Source organism: Geotrypetes seraphini, chromosome 4, assembly GCF_902459505.1.
Source record: "Geotrypetes seraphini chromosome 4, aGeoSer1.1, whole genome shotgun sequence".
NCBI lineage: Eukaryota > Metazoa > Chordata > Amphibia > Gymnophiona > Dermophiidae > Geotrypetes > Geotrypetes seraphini.
Window position 1 is genome coordinate 235,555,650 of NC_047087.1, and position 23,254 is coordinate 235,578,903.

The 23,254-nt window shown below is 41.0% G+C and overlaps 2 protein-coding genes across 5 annotated transcripts in view; one reads left to right on the forward strand and one right to left on the reverse strand.

The window, feature by feature from the left end:
- LRRC18 (leucine rich repeat containing 18) overlaps positions 1-7,559 on the forward strand; it is a 43,056-nt gene extending 35,497 nt beyond the window's left edge. Inside the window, exon 3 of the mRNA XM_033941177.1 lies at positions 627-7,559. Within this exon, the coding sequence (XP_033797068.1) occupies positions 627-1,395 (769 nt within the window). The 3' untranslated portion in view covers positions 1,396-7,559. The remainder of the gene's footprint in view (positions 1-626) is intronic.
- The window catches only part of WDFY4 (WDFY family member 4), a 613,830-nt gene that overhangs the window by 215,764 nt on the left and 374,812 nt on the right, over positions 1-23,254 (reverse strand). For all 4 annotated transcript variants that reach the window (XM_033941175.1, XM_033941176.1, XM_033941173.1 and 1 more), the window contains exons 44-47: positions 21,554-21,702; positions 19,591-19,711; positions 15,872-15,957; positions 13,288-13,350 (exon numbers count right to left, since the gene is read on the reverse strand). In XM_033941175.1, coding sequence (XP_033797066.1) covers positions 13,288-13,350; positions 15,872-15,957; positions 19,591-19,711; positions 21,554-21,702 — 419 coding nt within the window. The remainder of the gene's footprint in view (positions 1-13,287; positions 13,351-15,871; positions 15,958-19,590; positions 19,712-21,553; positions 21,703-23,254) is intronic.

The window sequence follows — 23,254 nt, forward strand, 5'->3', positions numbered from 1 at the left end:
TGTGATTGAATTTTGTATTAAATTTGGAAAGAGCGGTAATGAAATTCTTGAAATGTTATGGCAAGCATTCAGTGGTGAAATAATTAGCCGTGCTTTGTACTCTCACAGACATGTCTGCCTCATCTGCCATGAAGTTCTTCCTCTCGCTTTGACCCAACGATGAAGATGAAGACTATGGTAGTCCAACTGCAGGTTCAGGTTTATAATCTTCAGAAGAACCAGCACAGCATTGTCACATCTACGTCTTGGAAAGAAAAACAGAGGCAGTCTCATTACTTTTCAATCACCCCTCATATAAGAGGATCAGACAGTAGCTCAAACATACTACATTTATTTATTTTGATAGAGATTCTATAAAATAAAAAAGAACCCATTCCACAATTTTGTTGTAGTGTATTTTACATCTATAAACGTGGAGATTAACTCACTGGATAACTGGCTTGTGATTTAAGTTTATTGTGCAGAGCCAACACTTCCTGAAGTGAAAATCTAGTTTACCACTGATATATTGCCTTGTATCCTTTGATATTTTCAGTTATATAAGAAGAGATTATTGTTATTATTTTAGTTAACTGTCTCTTTTCATCCACAGTTTGTGTAAAAATTTTATTATTTCTCTTACACAGGAAAAGGGCAAAAGGAAAAAAAGCTCCCAAGGGCAAAAAGATCACCCTAAAGACTGCAAAAAATTCTTTAAAAATTACTATTGATGGCAAACGTCGTCTTGATTTGAGCAAGTTGGGCATTACAACTTTCCCAAAATGTATTCTTCGGATGGCAGATATAGATGAGATAGATCTCAGTAGAAACATGATAAAAAAGATTCCTGACTCCATTCAGAAATTCCACAACCTACGCTGGTTAGATCTACACAGCAACCTAATCGAAAAGATCCCAGAAACAATTGGACAACTCCAAAATTTGCTATTTCTCAATCTCTCCAACAACAAGATATCTAATAAGGGCTTACCACTGGAGATCTGTAATCTTAAGAATCTGCGCATGCTGAATCTAGGATTGAATACAATAGAAAATATTCCAACCACTTATGGATCCTTGAAGGAGCTGAAAGAGGTGGGTCTGTTTGACAATTATCTAACTAGCATCCCTAAAAGCATTCTGAATCTCCCAAAGTTGAAGAAGTTGAACACAAAGAGAAACCCATTCCCAAAGCCAGAAGAAGAAGAACCCGCTGACCCCATTAAGCGCTTGGAAGCTCTTTATTTGGTGAATGAATCAGATCTCTGTTCATCCTGTCTGAACAAGGGTCAGCAGCAGCGAGACAAGATGAATAACATCATTCGAGAGCCAGCTTTATGTAAAAGGAATCCACTTTTCACTAATCTCATTACACCCAATTCCACTGCAAAAGAGAACCAAGCAGAGTGGAGATGAACTGAGGTTTCATCAGGCATTGATCATGGTAGATGGATATAGCCTATCCAAGTATTTCATTCCATTAACTGAACTCCACTGATGATCCCATAAATGCTTTCAGCTTGTTATATTGTTTTAGAATTTGCCTTTCTCATCAGAATCAGTTGACTTTCCAAAACACAGGAAGGGCTTATTTACTAAGCTGCATTAAGTGTTTAATGTGGATTGTAACTTACATCACATTAAATATTTAGGGCTCTTTTTACCAACCTTCAGTATGCACTAATGGAAGATTAGGTTCTTACCTTGCTAATATTCTTTTTGTATTGACATAGGATTCTGTACCATAGCTGTTGCTTCCCATTAGTTGCAATGTTTCAGAAGGTTGTCACTCAAAACACTGAGCTGCTCCCTTTCTGCAATCGAGAACAGCTTCCTCTTCAGTCAGTACCAAAGCAATCAAACTCCACTGAAACAGAAGAGAAGGAGTGGCATGGGGAATTCTCCAGTGACAACCCATATTCTGTTCTGCTCTGTAACTCATGACAAAAGAACAATGATTAACATCAATTAACAATCAACACTGACATATTAAGCATATAAGTAGCTAGGACCCAATCTGCTATATGCAACTAGTAGGAGCCATACCTCCACACACACATACACCCAAAGGAGAAAGGGAATAAGAGCCATCATGTTCCTGTAGTTTTGTCTCTGTTAAATCTTAGAAACAGGAGAAGAGGTCCTGAGAGGGACACCGGCAATGCCTGAGGCAGAAATCAGGCAAATCAAAGGTCTGCACAGAGTGGGCTGTACAGAATCCTATGTCTTATAAACAAAAGAAGATAAGCAATGTAAGAACCTAATCTTCCATTCTGTAGCAAAACATATTATTCTGTACCAAAGCAGTGCCAGACGTCTGTGGAGGGACAGATGAGCCTGCTCGCAGTAATGAGGACCCAAAAGTGGCATTCTCTCAAGCCGTCACATCCATTCTGTAGAACCTTGTACAGGTGTGGAGAGTAAACCAAGTAGTTGCTCTACAAATTTCATCAGGAGAAACACCCCAGGATACTGCCCAGGAAGTAGCCACACTTCTAGTCAAATGAGCTATGATTGAAATAGGGGGTTGTTTACTGCAGGCAATATAGGAAGATGAAATTGTCATGCAAAGCCATCTGACAATCAAAGCCTTAGAAGCTGGCTTGCTTCATTTTGATTGGCTGGTCAGCACAAAAAGGTAGTCAGAAAGCCAGGAATCATTAGTCCAGTCCAGGTAGTGAAATAGAGCTCTGCGCACATCCAGCTTTCACAAAATTTTGTCCTGCTTCGCTGAATCCTTAGGATGAAAGGCGGACAAACAAATCTCCAGATTGACATGGAAGGCAGAAACCATCTTTGGTAAAAAGGAAGGTACCATCCGCAGAGAAACACCAGACTTCATACACCTGGGGAAGGGTTTTCTACAGGAGAGGATCTGTAACTTAGATCCACCTTGCCAAGACTATGTTAACAAAAACACGGTCTTAACTGTAAGATCAAAGAGGCATGCGTCTGGTAGGGGCTAATATAGAACCCGAGATAGATTCTTTAGAACAACATTAAGGTCCCAAGACAGGAATGGCCTATGCAGTAGGGGATACAATCTGAGCACCCCAAGGACCCCTGCAGGGCTACATACTGGGGAAGTAGGGTCTTCTCTGCTATCACGCACTTGTGTTTCACCCCATCGCTGCGTGTGGCCTCTGAACAGGATCTAATGTCTTGGAGGATTGAAGAGAGGCTGAGCCCAAATCTCCCACCCCTTCCTCCCATGCCCTGCGGCATTTGGAACATAGCCATTCCTTAGCCGGTAAATCTGCACAAAATTACATGAATTAGGTCTAAATTGGCAGAATAAAGCACTTTGAAAAAAAAAAAAAAGCTAAAAATCCAATATGGCTGCCGCCAGAAAATTCACATCACAAAATGGCTAGTGGGAGCTTAACTGAAAAATAAAAAATGTCAAAAAAGACGGTTTGAAGTTGGGGGAACCTGACTCTTACCCCAGTAACCCTTGAATCTGGCTTTCTCAGACCCACCTAAATTTCCCCATGGGGAATAATAGGAGTATTCACTGTGACTTCTGTTGCCTGTCAGATTGTAGCAACCTGCCTGCTACGAGAGGATTTCTGCCTCAGAACGTGCCAGGAACAAGTCCACTGTTGGAGATCTTCTGGCTGCCAATCAGATGGACCCCGCTCAAAGACTCCCATCCATGAAAATCCATACAATGCATTGGGAGGAGAAATTTCGTAGCTGGCTCCCTGATACAATCCAGAGGATTGTTACACAGAGACCCCACTGCCTGCACTCAAGCCTCTGATAAATCAACAGGCGAGCAAGCTCCCAGGGAAATGGACCCCAAGTTCCTGAAGGGACACATAGCATGCTGATCGGCCTGTGAGGAGCAGTCCGCCCATGCGGGACTATGTCCTTTCACAAGTAAAGTAAGCCCAAGAAGGGGACCTCCGAGCATCAAAGCCACGCAGGAAAATAGAGAACCGACAGCAAAAATACCTGAAAATAAGAAAAAGCAGATCAGATCAGAACCTTCTGTGTTCACTTGCAGAAGGAAAAATTGAAGAAGTTTTTTCCACTGCTTAAGGGGGGAGGGGAGTTCAGAGGTTTTGAGTGATACCCTTCTGCAGATTCATGACTAATGGAAAGCAATAGCGATGGTACAGAATCCTATGTCTTTGCTACAGAATGAGTGCTTGCTACAGCTTAAAATGCCTTACCGGGGGGCAAGATCAGATATCCTGCACATGCTACTCATGACCTAATAGATTTTATTTTTTAGCACTGGAGACAGAGAATAGGTGTGTTCTGTGCTAATCAGTTAGCTCATTTGCATTGTCTTGTACTAACCGATTATCATATGAGCCCTTAGGGCCCAGATTCTGTTAAGGCACCTAAACTGGCGGCATGTACAAAAATGGATGCCAGCTACGTTTCAATCATTCTTAGGCACCGTTAACAGAATCATGGCTAACAATGCCTACAAAACACCTTAGATGCCTGCAATGTAGGCCAGGGTTTCACTGGCCTACATTGCAGGTGTCTATTCTTTAGTGAATCGTGCCTAACAGCACCTAAATCCCACTCCGCCCCTTATAACACCCACTTAGACATAAGGCACTGTTAGGCATCCTGCTGTAGACAAGTTAATGGCACATACACTGTAGATGACTTGTGGCGCCTACTTTTTTAAATGAGTAATCGGTTTTAAATGACACGGTCAATTACCACTCTGATTAAAGCCAATTAAAACAATTAAGTTAGAGAGAAGTAGGGTGCCTAACAGCACCTAATTTATGGCGCCATTTATAGAATATGGCCTTTACTGTCTCCAAAATAAGCGGCAGTAGGGGGCGGACGCACTAATAAAAATTAGCAAGTGGCCATTAATTAAAAACAAAACCAAACCATGAAATTCAGTCATTTTACCCATGTGGAAAAGTGGCCTTAGTACGCGGGAATGACCCGTGTTAGTATACACTAAGGTCACTTTTTACCACAGTTTGGTAAAAGGGCTCCTTAATACGTAAATTCCTATTTGGAAGTGTGGTATGGGTGGGGGCTGCATTATGCAGTTAATGTGGAGGTTGTTGCCGTGGCATTAACTGTTAATGTAGCAGACAGCACAGTGCAGTTTACTATATACTCAAAGGCAAAACTAACCTTATTCTATATTATTGAACATGTCATGAACAGATGGCAATGATATTCCCTCATGTTAACTGCACAACTGCCTTCCCCAAATTGCTGGGAATGCCCCGAACAGTTACTCTAGAACTTTTGCACTTAACACGCCTTACGCTCGGTAAATAGCTTCCATAGTTTTGAAAATATCAGAATAAGAATCACACAAATTTGAATACATACTACTAATACACATGTTTTCAGGATATGAAAAAGTTCATTTTAAGTTAAAAAATCCAGACACATAGGACTTGATTCTATAAATGGTGCTTAAATCAGTAGGCACCTAGGTAAATGGTACCTACCGCATGTCATTCAAACTTAGGCACCATTTGTAGAATCATGCTAAGTGCCAGTATATTACTAGGCCGGCTTCTAATGTAGTTGCCTACTGGTGCCTAAAGCTTTCTATGCCCACACACCACCCCTAACCATGCCTGCTTTTCCTGTAGGCGCCAGTAGGTGCCGTGCCAATTTCCGCATGGAACTTTAATCATTTTTTAAGTGCTTGGGTGGTGGTATTTTTTTAAAATTGGCTTTTTATGGCATTTTCAATTATAATGCAAATTAAGCCAATTACAAAGTGTTAAGTTCCGTGCAAAACTGACTAGGCACCGCTGATATAGGAAGAGAACAAACAACAGTCCACCAAAATGTTTCACAATGGAAACAAGAGAGCAAAACCAAAGAAAGCAACTGTGGAACTGATGATCTTGATGAAGTCTTTATTAGTCAATTGCTTGCTAACCGGCGCTATCGCTTGTATGGCTACCACTCTGGCTACCGCTCTGGCTCTGTTTTGCTTAGCAATAATCCATATATTGTGGCTTGCAGCAACTATGGACCTCGGAAGAAGGTCTTTTTCGACCGAAACACGGTCCATGTTGGGTCTATACCACAATTTATTTACTGTGTTGCCTATGATTTTTACCATGTATACTACAATTGACTAATAAAGACTTTATCAAGTTGCTTTCTTTGGTTTTGACCGCTGATATAGGCACCATTTATAGAATCAAGGCCATACTGACTTATTTTCTTGATAAGCCAACCCATGAGGTCACTACTTAAACAAAAAAATACCTTCATTCTGATATCCAAAGTTCCCCTGTAACTTCTGCCTTTCGGGAGTCATCAAATATTGTCTATCAAAGTAAATCATTCTATAGAAATCAAAATTATATAGAAGTGGTTTTGTTTATTGCTATCATTTTACTTGTATTAGTAAAAGTATGATTAACTGATTTTCTTAGAAAATCAATCATGCCAGTACATGCAAGATTGGCGATTTCCGTCTAACAAAGGAGATTTGGACTGTGAATTTAATTCCAGATGACAAATGGACTTGGATTTAGATTAATTATTTACATTTTCCCAAATCTGAGCTGAAGGGCAAGTTACATTCAGGTGCGCAAATTATTTTCCTGCTCAAATGGACTTCACAATTGACTTGTATCTGAGACAATGGTAAGTAAGTATCTATTGGCTGGGCTGTATCTGCCTTTGCCTGGTAAACCGCACAGATTAGAAACTTAGGGTAAAAGAGCAAAGTAGAGAAACAAAATGTATGCAATATAATATGCTGTGAAGACGCTGTTGTTAAATAGGCATCACCAACCTTGACCTATTTATCCTCATTCTACTAATTTGTCTCATCCATTAAAGAAAGTACAATGGTGATATCAAAAGGGTTATAATATATCATAGAGGGGGTAATTCTATAACTGGGCACTACAATTTAGATGCTCATTTTACATGCACTTTGGGACTGATTCTGTAATGGGCGCCTAAAAAGATAGGCACCTACAGTTAGGCACCCATTACAGAATCGTGCTTAGTGGTGCCTAACTTAAAACTTGTAAGTTCCACACCTTATGTTAAACTTTATTCACTCAGTAAACTTGGGACTAATATCCAGAATACATATACTTCACTTCCCAAGTCAGAAAGAAATATTTGTGAATAGTGTTCTATTTATCAACAACTGTCATATGTTCCCAGGACCTCAGCAACACCACTCAAAAAATCTCATAGCGGTAAAGCTTCACATGCCATATCGTTATTGGTCCATCATTACTGGGCATTCAATTTCCACCCTTTTTTTCTTATTAACCTTCAAACTTTGTTGTAGTTCATATCTACCAGAAAGATAAATGAATAACCAGCCTTTTCCTTATCTTTTTAACTGTTTAAATATACAATCTTGGAAGGCTGACTCCAACATTTCGCTATATAGATTTCTCAAGGATCCTCCCAGAACCGCCCTCTGCTCACTCAATAAAACTTGTGAGCTTGGAGATTTCTGGCTGACAGACCAGAGGAGGAGGTCTTTAACTGACAGGACTTCGGGATCCCCACCAGCAAGGGAGGTGGCTAATTTTTTTGAAATCCTGGGCCCAGGACCCCAGTGTGTTCATTACAAAATGTGTATATCTGTTTTTATTTCTCTTGCTGAGTTTAATTTCTTTCTTTCTTTTTTTTTTTTCTTCTTCTTCTTATTATTTTATTTCTAATTATTCAACAAAATTTACAAGAATACATCTTGTTACAATAAACACAGGAAAGAAAAACAATACAGAAGTATTACAGATTCATACTTATGAACATAAATAGATTCTCCTTTCTTAGACCACTACAATAGGGGGATGGTCAATCGAAACTTTTTGAGAGAAGAATTTAAAGAGGAATTTAATTAAATGATTAGGCTTTATGTTCTAAGCGCCAGCTATTAATTTCTATTTTCCCTCAGTCCTTGATGATTTTCTTTACATCCAAGAATTCCTTCAGATGATTAGGAGAGAAAAATGTATATTTAACTCCCAAATATCTAACTAAGCATTTGCAGGGGTATGCTAACAAGAAAGTTGCTCCCAATTTAATAATATCTTGACGCATAGAAAGAAATTCTTTCCTCCGTTCTTGTGTAGACTTTGCGACATCAGGATATATCCAAACTTTTTGTTCCCCAAATAGTTTCTGTGAGTTTTTAAAGAATAGTTTCATAATCATGTTCACATCTTGCTCGAAAACAAATGATACTAAGAGCGTAGCTCTAACTGTATTAGCAGTAATTGTTTGTTCAAGAAGAGCAGTCACATTAGCAAAATCTATTTCATTATTTTTTCTCTTTATCTCTTTCTCAATCTCTTTTTCTCCTTCTTCTCTTCCGAGTATCTTCTTATTTGGTAAATAATAGATTTTATTTATAGGGGGAATACAATTTGACAAAATCTTTAAATTTTCAATCAGGTATCTTTTCAATAAGTCAAAAGGCAATATACCCGGAATTTGAGGAAAATTTAAAATGCGGAGGTTCAGACGTCTATTGAAATTTTCAAATTGCTCCAATTTCTTGTTTATAAGGAAACTATCTTTAATTGAAGCCACCTTGAATTGTTGTAAATGCAATATATCCTCCTGCATCTGCTTAGTTTGAGCACTAGAGTCCCTTTTCATTATTTCCACAGTTTTAGTCAATGAGTCCAAGTTATCCACTATTTTTGTTACCTCTTCAGATGATTTTTCCACTTTGTCTCCATTCGCTGAAGTAAAATCCAGATGCTTTGAAGGGAAACCTCCGTCGGAGAGGACAAATTCCCCTCTCTCTCGTTGACTTCCATCAGCTGACTCGCTCCAGAAGCTGTGCCCTCGTCGGGAGACCCCGCGTCTCCACTTCCGGGATCGGGTGTCTCTCGCCACAGCGTTCCAGCAGTCGCTGGACACGGAGGAGTGAGGGAAACCAGAGGAGACAGAGATGTTTCTATGCCCGAAAGGGCAAGCGACTCCCTCTCTTCGCCACCCAACGCTGGGCTCTCTACTCCGGATATTGCAGGTGCCGGAAGAGCCGAAAAGAAGCTGTCCATTGTTTGCTGTCGAGGGGTAGTCGCCAGGGCTGGCGAGGAAGGTCCCCTGACCACCCCTTTTCTCTTCATATGAGGCATGAAAAACGAGGTAAAAAGTTCAGGCAAAAGCTAAACACGGAGAGATCTTAACGCGTCTCTCACAGCTCCTCACATCGCCGCCATCTTGACCCGCCCCTGTCGAGTTTAATTTCTTAGGATTCCCAGTTCTGTATTTGGTAAAGGTCTGTCTGTGTTGTGTGTGTAAAGAAGTCATTTAAAGCTGCTTTTATGTATGGTAGTAAAGGTAGGAGGAGAGATTAGAGAGAGGGGGCAGGGAAGAGAGAGGATTAGAGGCCCCCTCCTTAATTTATGCCCTGAGCTCCAGCTTGTCAAAAACCATCCCTGCATAGAGTCATTGTTTCACACAAGTCTATGGTGTCCTTTTTGGCTTCAGGTTCAATAAGTGACATCAAGTGAGATATACTCCTTACTTAGGGTTACCAGATTTTAGTTACATAAAATCTGGACCGATAGTCCTGCCACAAGGCCCACCCAGTTCTGTCCCGTACAGACAATGCTGGATGGAAGACTTGCACCCCAGTTGAAGTAGACGCCTCCGACTCTGGGAGGAACACTGACTTCGGTGAACCTCAGTGATGATCGGCTTTCCCTTAGCCCAATCCAGGGGCGAAGTCCTGCCCAACCCGGAGGAGCCCTGCAGGGAATGTGGCTAACCAGCCTACCCAGGAAGTTGGTTTGCTGTCTAGCCCCGGAGGAACTGTGGGAGGAGAAGTGGTGGAAGAAAATCCGACTGGAGCCCAGACATTGGCTTTCGAAGCAGAGGCAGGGAACAATTCAACTTCTGTGAGTAACATTCATTTTGGACAGTTGACAAAGCCAGCAGTAGTGAATCTTGAGAAACTGGAGGGCTATTGAAATCATGGACTCTAACCTCCAAAAGGCGATGACTAAGGCAGTGTTTTTCAACCGCTGTTCCGCAGCACACTAGTGTGCCGCGAGATGTTGCCTGGTGTGCCGTACGGTCAGGGCCGCCATCAGGGCAGTACCACCAGTCTAGGGAGAGGGGCGGTCCACCCCACGTGGACAGGAGAGAGCTGGACGGGGGACCCGCGGAGTTCAATACATCTCGAGCCGCGAGGCTCGTCTTCTGTTCCTGCCTGCCCTGCAGCTAACATATAGCCGATCGCAAGCGTTCCCCGATGTCAGCGCTGACGTCGGAGGGAGGGCTTAAGCAAAGCCTGCCCTCCGACATCAGCGCTGATGTTGGAGAATACTTCCGTTCGGCTATTTGTGCACGGCAGGGCAGGCAGGAAGCAGAAGACAAGCCTCGCGGCTTGAGCTTCGTTTTGCTGAGAAAGTTGCAAAGATGGGCTGGGAGGCAAACACGGAACACAAAAGGGGGGGAGGGAGTGCGTTTTGGACACAAGGCATGAACTTGGGAGAGAGGAAGGGAGGGAAAGAGATGCTGAGGTGGGGGAGGGAATGGGTTTTTGGACACAGAAGGCATGGACTTGGGAGAGAGGAAGGGAGGGAAAGAGATGCTGAGGTGGGGGAGGGAATGCGTTTTTGGACACAGAAGAAATGGACTTGGGAGAGAGGAAGGGAGGGAAAGAGATGCTGAGGTGGGGGAGGGAATGCGTTTTTGGACACAGAAGAAATGGACTTGGGAGAGAGGAAGGGAGGGAAAGAGATGCTGAGGTGGGGGAGGGAATGAGTGTTTGGACACAGAAGGCATGGACTTTGGAGAGAGGAAGGGAGGGAAAGAGATGGTTGTGTACACGGGGAATAGAAGAAAGGAGAATTTTTGGTCATAGGGAAGGAGTGAGGTACAGATAGTGGCATACCAGGGTGGGGGGGGCGGTCTGCCCCACCCCGGGTTTACGTCCCAAGGGGGTGCACAGCTGGCCACCCTCCAGTGTTGTCCCTAGGCCGGCAAACTGCGGCTCTTTAGCCACTTGAGTGCCACCGCCGCCAATGGTGTTGTTGGCGGTGGCAGCATTATAAAATACTTTCTTTGTGTTTATTTGATTCCTATTCAAGAGAATTACTTTATATATAGTCAATATAGGCACAGAGTTAAATTTTTTAACATTTTCTAATGGTGGTGTGCCTCGTGATTTTTTTCATGAAACAAGTGTGCCTTTGCCCAAAAAAGGTTGAAAAACACTGGACTAAGGTACAGGCGGATTGTGTCTCTGTCAGTTCTCAGGTAGGGGCCCATGCGAAAATGTTAAAAAAACAAGGAGATGAAATAAAAAAAAACATGAAGAGCAAACTGTTCAAATAAAAAAGGCAGAATTGGAGATTATCAGAGAAAGATCTTTTATTTTTAAAAAAACTTGAATATATGGAAAATAGACAGAGAAGAAAAACTTAAGATTACTAAATTTTCCTAAATCTCCAGTATTATCTCCACTTGAGATGGTGCGTAAATACTTGAAGGATATTTTAATGATTCCGGAAGATAATTTACCACCTATCACCGCGGCTCAATCTATATCTTCAGAGAAGAAACAGGATAGTTCAACTCCTGTTGACATGGAAAGAATCAATTTAACAGACTTTTTGAAGAATTCCATGGAAGTAGTCACTGAAAGGATTACTCTTTTGGTGATGTTTGCCTTTGAGCATGACAGAGACTTAGTTTTTAGACTTTACTTCAGACATATGAATGATAAGTTCTTTGGCTCGGCAATCCGGATTTCCCCAGATATTTCTCAAGTGACACAGCAGAGGCGAAAAGAATTTCTGCTTTATAAACCCAGAGCTCTGGCCCTGGGTGAATCCTTTATATTAAAATTTCCAGCCAAATGCTGTGTTTCACTTCAGGGGAAAATTTTTATATTTCTCGAACCAAAGCAATTGTTGGAATTTATTTTGGCCAAGGAAGGTGGGGGGGGGGGGGGGGAGTGGTGATTGGTCCATTAGCTCTTCCCGCAGTTTAAATTACAAGCTGTTGGGGGTTTTATATCATTGTCTCCATGGCCGCTCTTGTAATTGATATATATACCTTGTTATACTTATTCTAATATTTGGATCCTCATTTCCTAAAATTTGTGGACTAAATAATGTATTATTTCTTCTTTTCCTTACATTGTTTTTGTAAGTAATGTCAGGTTTATTCGTTTTCTTTGATTTTCATTCTAGATCTATATTCAAGTATTAATGTGCTTGTTTAAAAAATTTGAAAATTGAATAAATAGATTACTCCTGAGCCTATCATCTCTTAACTTCATCCGATGCCCTCTCATTGCAGAGTTTCCTTTCAAATGAAAGAGACTCAGCTCATGTGCATTAACATTGCGTAGGTATGCCCTCCTGACATGGTCCCAAAGAAGCAGCTTTTCAAAATCCGAACAAAGTGCCGGGTTTTGAAAAGCCGTCTGGACGCTCGGACATATCCAGGTAAATCCAGATATCTGGTAACCCTATCCTTAATTGATACCTCCTGCCAGTCAAAGGCAATTCTGCAGGGAGATTATGATTGTATTAGCAGGGGATGGGGTGAGAAACTTATGATGCCGGGGGAGCCCAAGGGGAAGAAATGAAAGTTGACGGTGCAAGGAGGTGCTAAAGATTCATCTCCTCTTTTCAAACCTCTAGTTCAAAATGCACAGATATTTCTACTTCCTTAATTCATTGTTCATGCCTACTGACTAGAAATCTTGTAAACTGCATTGAATCCTTGTCAAAAGTTGAACTCTAAAAGAAAATGTATGGTATGGAAGGGAAGGAGAGTTGATGATACCAGGGGATGGAGTCAAGGGAATGGAAAGTGATGATGCTATTTATTGAGTCCCCAACTGTGTCACCCAGGCTGCCACTGAAAGACAACTTTTAGGAAAGACTCCCTCCCATCAATGATTTAGAGGTATGTGCAGCCAGTTTGGGACTGAGAAAAGAGCATGGTAAAAAGCACTATTTTATGTCCACTACATGCTTTGCACTATATTTTAATGCAAAGGACAAGATCAAAATGCAATCCTGTGTATTAAATACATTTATGCCAGTTATAAAATACTTTATAAAATAAATAAACTTAAAGGTATTTAGAATTCAGCTTTAAAGAATTCCCACTGCACTCGATCCATTACTAAATCAATCAAACTACAACAACAGCAATCACCATTAATCACCGAGCAGTCCATAACAATCAGCATCAAATGAAGTCTATTAACTTGGATCAATAGGAAGCAATATCAGTCTATTAAGTAATCAATCAAACTGTCCATCTGGAAAGTGAGAAACTCAGTGCATTAGGTTCAGACACACCAACCAGAAAGTACAAATGAGAAAATTTTACCAGATATTTATGGAATCTTCTGTCACGCCTTTCGATTTCAAGGGAGGTAGGATGGAGCAAAATCTAAGCAAAAGAAGAAGTTAATAGAATTTGATGTATAATTTAAATGACATGTATTTAAAAACATGATCTGACTTGTCTAAGTATTTTGAACTAAACTAATTGAGATATACTATATCTGAATAAAGTAAAGGCTAGGCACTCAAAAACGACTGGATCTTTGATCAAGGCTATGTCCATCTGTCTGCCAGTTGCTCTCCCTGTTACTATGCGTTTCATTGCAGTGTGACTGACCCTGAGGTGACCATGGAGTCCCTAATTCCTGATGGCAAAAGAGAAGGCTACATGGTGGCACAATGGAGAACAAATAGCCGTCTGAACTCCCAACACCCAACAGCTGAAGATAGGTCCAAACATGACACAGCAACTGCAAGTGCCAGTCAGAGAGCAGGCCGGACAGAAAGAAAGGATGTGGGAGAAAGGAAGGGGAAGGTGACAGTAGGGAGAGAGAGAAGAGAAAAGGGGAGAGAAGATGGAATGGAAAAGAAATGAGGAGTGATTTGTGCTCACTTTCCTGCCAGTATGCCAACAGCCACAGCCACACTCTCTCCAATAAGACACCCCCCCCCCCATATCCACACCTCAATCTACACCTGACCCCCCCCCACCACAGATACACCCTGCCATTCACATCTACTACTCACTATCCACATAATTCCACACTCACATACACACAGCCCTACCCACTCCACAAAATGTGACTTTTTGAAATGATTAGAAAGTGCATTTTTTAACTTGTTATACAATGTCAGCGACCTTTTGGGGTCTTTATAAAAGTCAGTCTTCTGGAATACGTGAACTCGCAGGCCTTGAGCATGCGCAGATGCTCAAGGCCCAGCAGAAGAGGAGGCCGATCTTCGGGCACCGGCACCAAGCACAGGACATGCCGGTGCCCAGATGACTGTAAGAAGCGGCGGGGGGGGGGGGGTGCCCAATCGCAGCGGAGGGGTGCCCGATTGTGTCGGGGGGTGCAGGATCGAGTCAGGGGGTGCAGGATCGCATCGGGGGTGCCAGATCGTGGCGGGGGGGGGGTGCCGAATCGCGGAGGGTATGCCGGATCGCGGGGGGGGAGGGTGCTGGATCGCAGGGGGGGCCTTCTGGGGGAGCAATGCCGGTTCTCATGGGGGGGGGGGAATGTATCAAAGCGAGTTTCCATTATTTCCTATTGGGAAACTCGCTTTGATAAATGAGCATTTTGGATTACGAGCATAATCCTGGAACAGATTATGCTCGTAATCCAAGGTACCACTGTATTTCAATTAAAAAGATGCATCTTTCACTTAATTGTTTGTGTGTCATTGCTTTGCAAGAATCTGTCCATATCAAGTGTACTGGTTAAAATTCCTTTAAAAATTCATTACCATTATCAAAAAAATAAACCCCCCACAACTATATTTCTTTTCTTATTTTTTTAATGATTGCTTTAAATATCTTTATTCATTTTTTCAGTCTAAAAACAGTGCATATAGGAATGCAAGTAGTTTGAGAAACAGCACTTACATCTATCAATAAATACATGAGAAACCATTTTCACCCACCCTGATTCCAATGTATTCAATAAAACCTTACACCAGTAGATACATGTAGTTAAAATAAAGAAATCCTAATATAAGATCCCTCTCCCTCCCAACCACCCCCCTTCCCTGGATGTGCAAATCAAACCAGTAATAGGGGAATCAACCATTTAATTAAAATTAATACAATTGGCCAATGGACCCCATGTCAGATTAAACAACTTATTACCCATTAGTTCAGAATTAATTTTCTCGTATTTATAACACAAGCATATGAATGAATTCCACCAAAAAGTGAAATTTAATCGGTCAAAATTCTTCCAATTTTTAGTGACCATTTGCATGGATACTCCGGTCATTATACCAAGTAATCTCTCTTATGTCTATCTATTGGCGGAGTAGGAGATAACAATGTCCCACAGATTATCGCTTCATACGACAGCAAAACCGCACTCTCCAGAATCAAATTAATATGTCCCCATATAGACTTCCAACTATATTTCATGGCAAAACAAACACAGAAAAAAATTGATTGTGTTGCACACTTATAATTGCTATTTGTGTACAAGTTTTGCATTGTATCCAATTTCTTTTAGCGAATATATCTGTATAAATTCAGACATTGCATGATTCTAAAAAGAGAACACAAATTGAGCTGAAAACACATGGCAACAGCCCCAAAGCCCTTTAAATCTCTATGGGCTTCGGGGCCATTAGTGCAGCCCAGCCACTAGCGCGGCTTTGTAAAAGAGACCGTTTGTCAACTGTTTATCCCTCTGTATTCTCTCTTTCAAAAACAGAGTCATTACCAGTCATTTCTCTGACAAACGGCAAAAATCTAAAAAGCGGTTATATAAAAAACATTAAAAACGCTGTGGTTTTAAAACAAGTTATGAAGTGTGACACATAGGCACATTTTCTCTCTCCACTGACATACTTAAACATGTTAACTCGGGGGTGGTATATCCTTTTCTGACAGACTATTTCAAACATTACGGTAATCTTGTTACCTTTTAAAGGCTTCTGCCCGATCCTTGTTGTGAAAGACAAGAAACTTGGAATGTCCATTTTTGAAGAATATTTCTAGAGCAATGTCCTAAAATGGAAAAAAAAATGTACAAATAGAAAAATCAATAATTTATCATCAAATTTTTGTTACATTCAAATTCACTTTCACCCACTGTACATTATAGGCACCTATCTTTTTAGACGTCATTTACATAATTCCCTCCTTAGTCTTTTCATTTTACCAAATGCTGTAAGAAAAGCCTGAAACTAGGGAAAAGTACGGAAGCAGGAATTTTGAGTATAGATTTATTCGGCCATTGTTGTCAGCTAGTTTGACTGCTGCTTTCCTTGTGACCCACTATGTAGTAGGGATCCCAGAGAAATTATGAAGGACTGGAAATCCAACCAACTGCTTTTGGCACTGCAATCTAAATATAGAGCCATTATCTTACATGCTATATTACTTCCTTAATAAGAAGTGATGGAGATGACGACTGTATCTGAATTCAAGAAAGCGTGGGACAAGCATGTGGAATCTCTAAGGAAGAAATAATGGATGATTTGGATGGGCAGGCAGGATGAGCCATACGACCTTCACTGACATCATTTTCTCTATGTAATTTCCTTTTTGGGAGCAAATGTGGAATACAATTAAAAAGATTTTTCACCTCTATATGTCTATTTCTTATGGTAAAGTAGGATATGAAGCACAATAAACCGTACTGTAATAGGCACTGCAGGATAAGTGCTCTGTTACATCTTTCAGAAAGTCGACATAAGAAATAGTTTGATCTAATGCTGTCTGATGGATTGCAGGCTGCTCTCAAAAACTGAAAATATTCAGCCTTGTTATCACTCCAGAATAAATATACAGGAGGAGAGACTGGAAGCCCTGAATATGTATACCCTAGAGGAAAGGAGAGACAGGGGAGATATGATTCAGACGTTCAAATACTTAAAGGGTATTAACGTAGAACAAAATCTTTTCCAGAGAAAGGAAAATGGTAAAACCAGAGGACATAATTTGAGATTGAGGGGTGGTAGATTCAGGGGCAATGTTAGGAAATTCTACTTTATGGAGAGGGTGGTGGATGCCTGGAATGCGCTCCCGAGAGAGGTGGTGGAGAGTAAAACTGTGACTGAGTTCAAAGAAGCGTGGGATGAACACAGAAGATTTAGAATCAGAAAATAATATTAAATATTGAACTAGGCCAGTTACTGGGCATGTCTTGCATGGTCTGTGTCTGTGTATGGCCGTTTGGTGGAGGATGGGCAGGGGAGGGCTTAAATGACTGGGAGGCTGTAGATGGGCTGGAGTAAGTCTTAACAGAGATTTCGGCAGTTGGAACCCAAGCATAGTACCGGGTAAAGCTTTGGATTCTTGCCCAGAAATAGCTAAGAAAAAAAAAAAAAAAAAAAATTTAAATTGAATCAGGTTGGGCAGACTGGATGGACCATTCGGGTCTTTATCTGCCGTCATCTACTATGTTATTATGTTATTAAGAGTCACCACTGAGAAGACAGAACATCTGTCATACTTAGGGCTCCTTTTACTAAGGTGCGCTAGCGTTTTCAGCGCATGCAGGATTTTAGCGTGCCGCTAAACACGCGCTACACTTCTAGAACTAACGCCAGCTCAATGCTGGCATTAAGGTCTAGCGCACCTGACAATTTAGCGCGTGCTATTCCATGCGTTAAGGCCCTAACGCACCTTTGTAAAAGGAGTCCTTAAAGTTATAGCAACCTGTGGCCTGTATATTTGGACAAGTACATTAGCAGCCTTCTATAATTTTTACCTCTTTATCCCCATCCTTTACTAACGCGTAGTGTGGGTTTTAGCGCTGGCAGTGGTGGTATGTGCTCCGACGCTCATAGAATTCCTATGAGCGTTGGAGCAGTTACCGCCGCTAAAACCCGTGCTATGCCTTCATAAAAGAGGGGGTATGTTTTAGTGGTTTATACCCAGTTAGGTTAAATCTTTCTCTTTTAATGCTTCATGGAAAGCAATCCTCCCAACACTTTTGTCTTTTGTTTATGTCATTGTTTATCAGTTTATTGAATTTGTACTTTAGTAAAGCAATCTGAACTTGAATATGTATTGTACTGACATTGTAAGTAGTGTGTCTCTGATTATGGGCTTCTTTTTACAAAGGTGCGTTAGGGCCTTAATGCGCGGGATAGCGCACGCTAAAATGCCCCACACACTAGTTGCTACTGCCTCCTTTTAAGGCGGTAATTTTTCGGCTAGCACGCGCTAATCTTGTGCGTGCGCTAAAAACACTAGAGCACCTTAGTAAAAGGAGCCCTATATATTAATCTGTCCATATCAAGTGTACTGGTTAAAATTACTTTAAAGATTTATTACCATTATCTCCAAAAAAATAAAATATGTACTATTATATGACTACCGCCTACTGCCTACTCATATTTTCAGTCTGTTCTTATACAGTTCCTTCAATGAATTTCTTCAAAAAGTGAAGTCTTAGTGAGGTCAATATTCAGTAGTGTTAAAGTTAACATCCAGCTAACCTTAACCAAATATTCAAAGTGAGAAAAGTTAAACCAATAAAGCAGAATATTCTCAACATTTTGAAGATAATGATTAATTCACTGATCTCCCAAAGTTAGCTGGTTAAATAATTTTGAATATTAAGCCCTATGGTTTCAATATTCAAAGCAATTTAACCAGTCAGAAACGGTTTCTGGCTGGCTAAATCACTTGTTTGGGGATAACCGCTCATATTCAGCAGCATTTAACTTAGTCCAGTTGGCACCTATCTTAAAACCAGCTATTTTGGGGCTTCTGTAGGTGAAATCAGCCCTTGCCAAGTTAAGTGCCAATATTCAGCACTTGAGTCCAGTTGGCACCTATCTTAAAACCAGCTATTTTGGGGCTTCTGAAGGTGAAATCAGTCCTTGCCAAGTTAAGTTCCAATACTCAGCACTTAACTAGTCAAGGTAATCAGTCCTATCTTTATGTAGTTTACCATAGCCGATTACCCCACCCCATCCCCTTTTACAAAGCCAAGTTAGGCTTTTTTTTTCGACGGCTGCTGCCGTATTAGCACTGACACTCATATAATTCCTATGAGCATCGGAGTAATACCACTGCAGCCAGTGATAAAAAAGCCTAACGTGGCTTTGTAAAAAAAAGGGTGGGAAGCAAGTGTTGACTATAGAACTTATCTAGCTTTGGTTTCATCGGCTCTGTTATGGCCAAATGCTGAGCAATGCCAATTGAATATTAACACCTATGTTTCTACTACTAATCATGTTTCTATTTTGTGCTGATTCTTTCAGATTATCTGATAAACTTACCCCCCTCTTCTATGAAACTGTGATAGCAGTTTCTAGTGCGGGGAGCCGCGCTGAATGGCCTGCACTGCTCCCGACGCTCATAGGAACTCAATGAGCGTCGGGAGCAGCGTGGGCCATTAAGCGTGGCTCTCTGCGCTAAAAACCGCCAGCGCGGTTTCATAGACGAGGGGGTTAATTTTAGTAAGTTTATGTGGACTGATTTTGAATCAGCTATGGTTACGGTCAGCAAGAGGGAATATATAGAAACAGCAAGAGTAGATGACCAGGATTGTGTATCGGAAGACATTGCTGAAAAAAAACCCCCATTGATTCAAAGGTAGAGTTTCAATAAAAAGAACTCTGGTTTGTGATTTATTTTTGTCTGTTTTACCAGTAGTGCAGGTTTCAATGGGTGTATACTTACCTGAAGAAGAAAACGCATATGATGAATTTCTTTAATCTCAAGATAGGAAAACCTACAAGTTGTCTGATTTCTGCTGAGCTGGTCTTTATTACAAAGGTTGAAAATGAAAGGATCCTTAATGCTGAAAGAATGAAGACAAAATGTTAATAAAACTAGGAAAGCCTAAAGAAACCTCAGAAATTAATAAGGTGTATTTGGGAAGTAACTGCAAATTAAACTTGGAGTATGAGGAATGGAAAGAAGAGGATGAGGAATAATATTCATTGCTTTCATGATATGCACAAACTAACCCATCTGGAGACACTGCCTCTGACATTATACCTTTAAACTACTGGTACTGTCAAACTTGTTACTAAAAAAAACACAGCTGTCAGGAAACTTGTCTTTTTGGTTAAGATGTTGCTATGCATCTGGAAACCTGGGAGGGAGGGCGATTTCTGAGAATTTACCAGAAATAAAGCATGTTGTGCTAAAAGCAAAGAAAAAAGGAAAAACTTTTCCACTACTTGATGCAGTGGTGCATCTAACATGGTTGCCACCCAGAGCAGAACACCCCTCTCCTTCAGGCATGTCAAACCTCCTTCATGCCCGCTCACCCTCCCTCCCTCCAGAATGGGGGTGGTGCATTGAGCAGTCATGGTGACGAAGTCGGTTCTGCTGGTCCCCTGCCCCAGAACAGGCTGTTGGCATCAGAGCCAACAGCCGCACACCTATAAACTGCGCCTCCATGACCATTCGTTGCAAACTTGTATACAGGGCGGACCACACCTATCACCCCACCCTTGGTACGCCACTGACTTGTTGATCACTTAGAGGCCCTTTTACAAAATTGCATTAAGCAGTTAGCTTTGCATATACCATATAACAGCCATTAGCATGGACTCATATTAATGGCTGCTGTGTGTTAAAAACCAGTCAGCATAGTACACAACCAAGGCTAGCTGTTTAACATGGGTAGGCACAGCCCATGGGCATAAGGGTGGCCAGCTGTGACAGCATGCAGGTCAGTGCAGATTGCTTGCTCCAATGACTGGCAATAGCAAAGTTGCATGTAACACCAGGGTGTTCGATGTGGGGGGAGACCCAATCAGGGTGTTATGATCAGGATGAAGACCTCTTGCTATACATGCTGGCAACTTCAAATGCATTTGCTAACATCTATATATTTATTTTACAAAAGACAGAGGGGAGATATGATAGAGGTAAAAAATAAATAAATCCTGAATGGAGTGGAACAGGTAAGCGTGAATCAATTTTTTACTCTTTCAAAAAGAACAAAGACTAGGAGACTCTCAATGAAGTTACACAGTAGCGCATTTAAAAGCACTAGGAGAAAATAATTTTTGCACTCAAAAGGATAACCCATTGGCAGACCCATTGGCAGACCAAGAGGTAAAAGTAGTTAATGCATGTGGGTTCACAAGGTTGGGAAATTCTTGGAAGAACCAGTTCCCTAAAGGATATAGGTAAGAATACAGCAAAGACAACCATAAAATAGAAGAGGCATGGTTCCCAATGAAAATCCTTTGTTATGTCCAACAGAACAGTCCCGAAGACCTGACAGACCCTGTCTCATTTGTTTGTTTTTTAAAAAATACAAAAACCATTGAGATAGGCACAGGAAAGTCACTGCATATCCCTGGGGGTAAATTGAATGGGATCTTTCTACTTTTTGGGATTCTGCCGGTACTTGTGATCTGGACTGGCCACCATTGGAGACAAGCTACTGGGCTAGATTGACCTTTAGTCTGATCCAGTCTTGTGTTCTTTTGCTCTTCTTGTTCAGCAGAACCTTTTTTAAAATACTCAGAGAAATATAAACACCTCAGCCTGGATGGACCATTTCCTATGCAAAATGGGACTTCAGGTATCTTAGTTTTATGATGTACTATAATTTTTCATGTTGGATGAAGTATGACACAAGTGAAAGAAAGTTTTCAAAATAAAGACCTCTGTCAATTACCTTGATATACAGTGGGCAGTGCAGTACACATCCCCCAGATGAGATAACGTAAACTGCTCGCAGATGTAGAAATGATCTCTACCAAATAACAGAACTCCTTCTGATACTGTGTGTCCCTCTACAGTAATGATAGAGCACTTTAAGGTGATCTGCAGTATAAGAAAGAGATGATAAATAACATTATTGCAGCTGTTATACAATAATTTATGATCCCTTTCAGAAGAAAAACAGATTATTGGAGACCTGTTTGAACACAGTCATTTCCATTTTCCACAGGGGAATTTTTTTTCTTATTTACCCTCCCCCCCTACGATAGCGGTTATTAGTGCAGGGAGCTGCGCTGAATGCTCCCAAAGCTCATAGGAACTCTAGCTAAGGTACTGAACATAGGGGTCCTTTTACTAAGGCGCGTTAACCGATATTTAACGCGCTAAATGCTAAATCAGTTAGAACACGCTAAATCGGTTAACGCGCCTTAGTAAAATGATCTCATAGCTAGACACTGAAATTTTTATTAATATTTATCGATTGGCTTTGGTATACCGTTCTTCATACCATGGAACTAGAGCAGTTTGCAAGACCGCTCAACAATCAAAGTCAACAAGAGAAAACAAAATAATACATCATGAAATGAAAGTGTGTCTATACCAGATTCCCAGAACCAATCACATGTCAGGGAAAGCTAAACTACAAAACGGATATATTTATTTGAGGTGTGTTAGTATATCACCATTTACAAATTACATTGCAGCAGTTTATAGAACCAGAAAAAAAATTTACATTTATGTTTTAACCTGTTTAATATTTGATAAGATGTAATTCAATGTGTAAATAATATGGGGGTCCTTTTACTAAGGCGTGCTAGCCATTTTAGCTTACGCTAAACGCTAATGCAAACACAGACTATAATGGAAGCATTAGCGTGTGCTAAAACGGCTAGCACACCTTAGTAAAATGACCCCTTGGTAAGGAAATCTACAAAGATGGTACTGAGATTTTTAAAAAAAAAAAAACCCAAATAACTACTGAATGTTAGCATGACAACCCTCAACTTGTTAATGCAAAATTTTTTCTATCATTTTCCAGTACAAAAAAAGTCTCTAAGTCATAAAGAGAAGAGGAAGAGGGGAAGGGGAAGAGGGGAAGAGGGGAAGGGGAAGAGAGGAAGAGGGGAAGGGGAAGAGGGATTATATTTTTGGGGGGGAGGGGTTGGGGAGGTACATTTAATATAATACCTTTCTGAGGTACAATCAAAATGGTTTACATATTTTATACAGGTACTTTTTTCTTTGTACCTAGTGGGCTCACAATCTTAAGGGCTTCTTTTACAAAGGTGTGCTAGCGGTTTTAGCGCGCACACCGGATTGGCACGCACTAGCCAAAAATCTACCACCTGCTCAAAAGGAGGCGGTAGCGGCTACTGCGTGCGGCAATTTAGCGAGTGCTATTCCCAGTATTAAGGCCCTAGCGCGCCTTTGTATAAGAAGCCCTAAATTTTGTGTCTGGGGCAACGAAGGGTTAAATGATTTGCCCAGCATCACAAGGAGCTGCAGTGCGAATTGAATCCACCATTAGGCGACTCCTCTACTCCGCTCCACTTTAGAAGCCGTATTCATAATTTCCACATAGATATTCCAGTATTTACACATGAAAAGACATGCACATGCAAATGGCAGTTTTAGAAATAGCTTAATTTTCAAA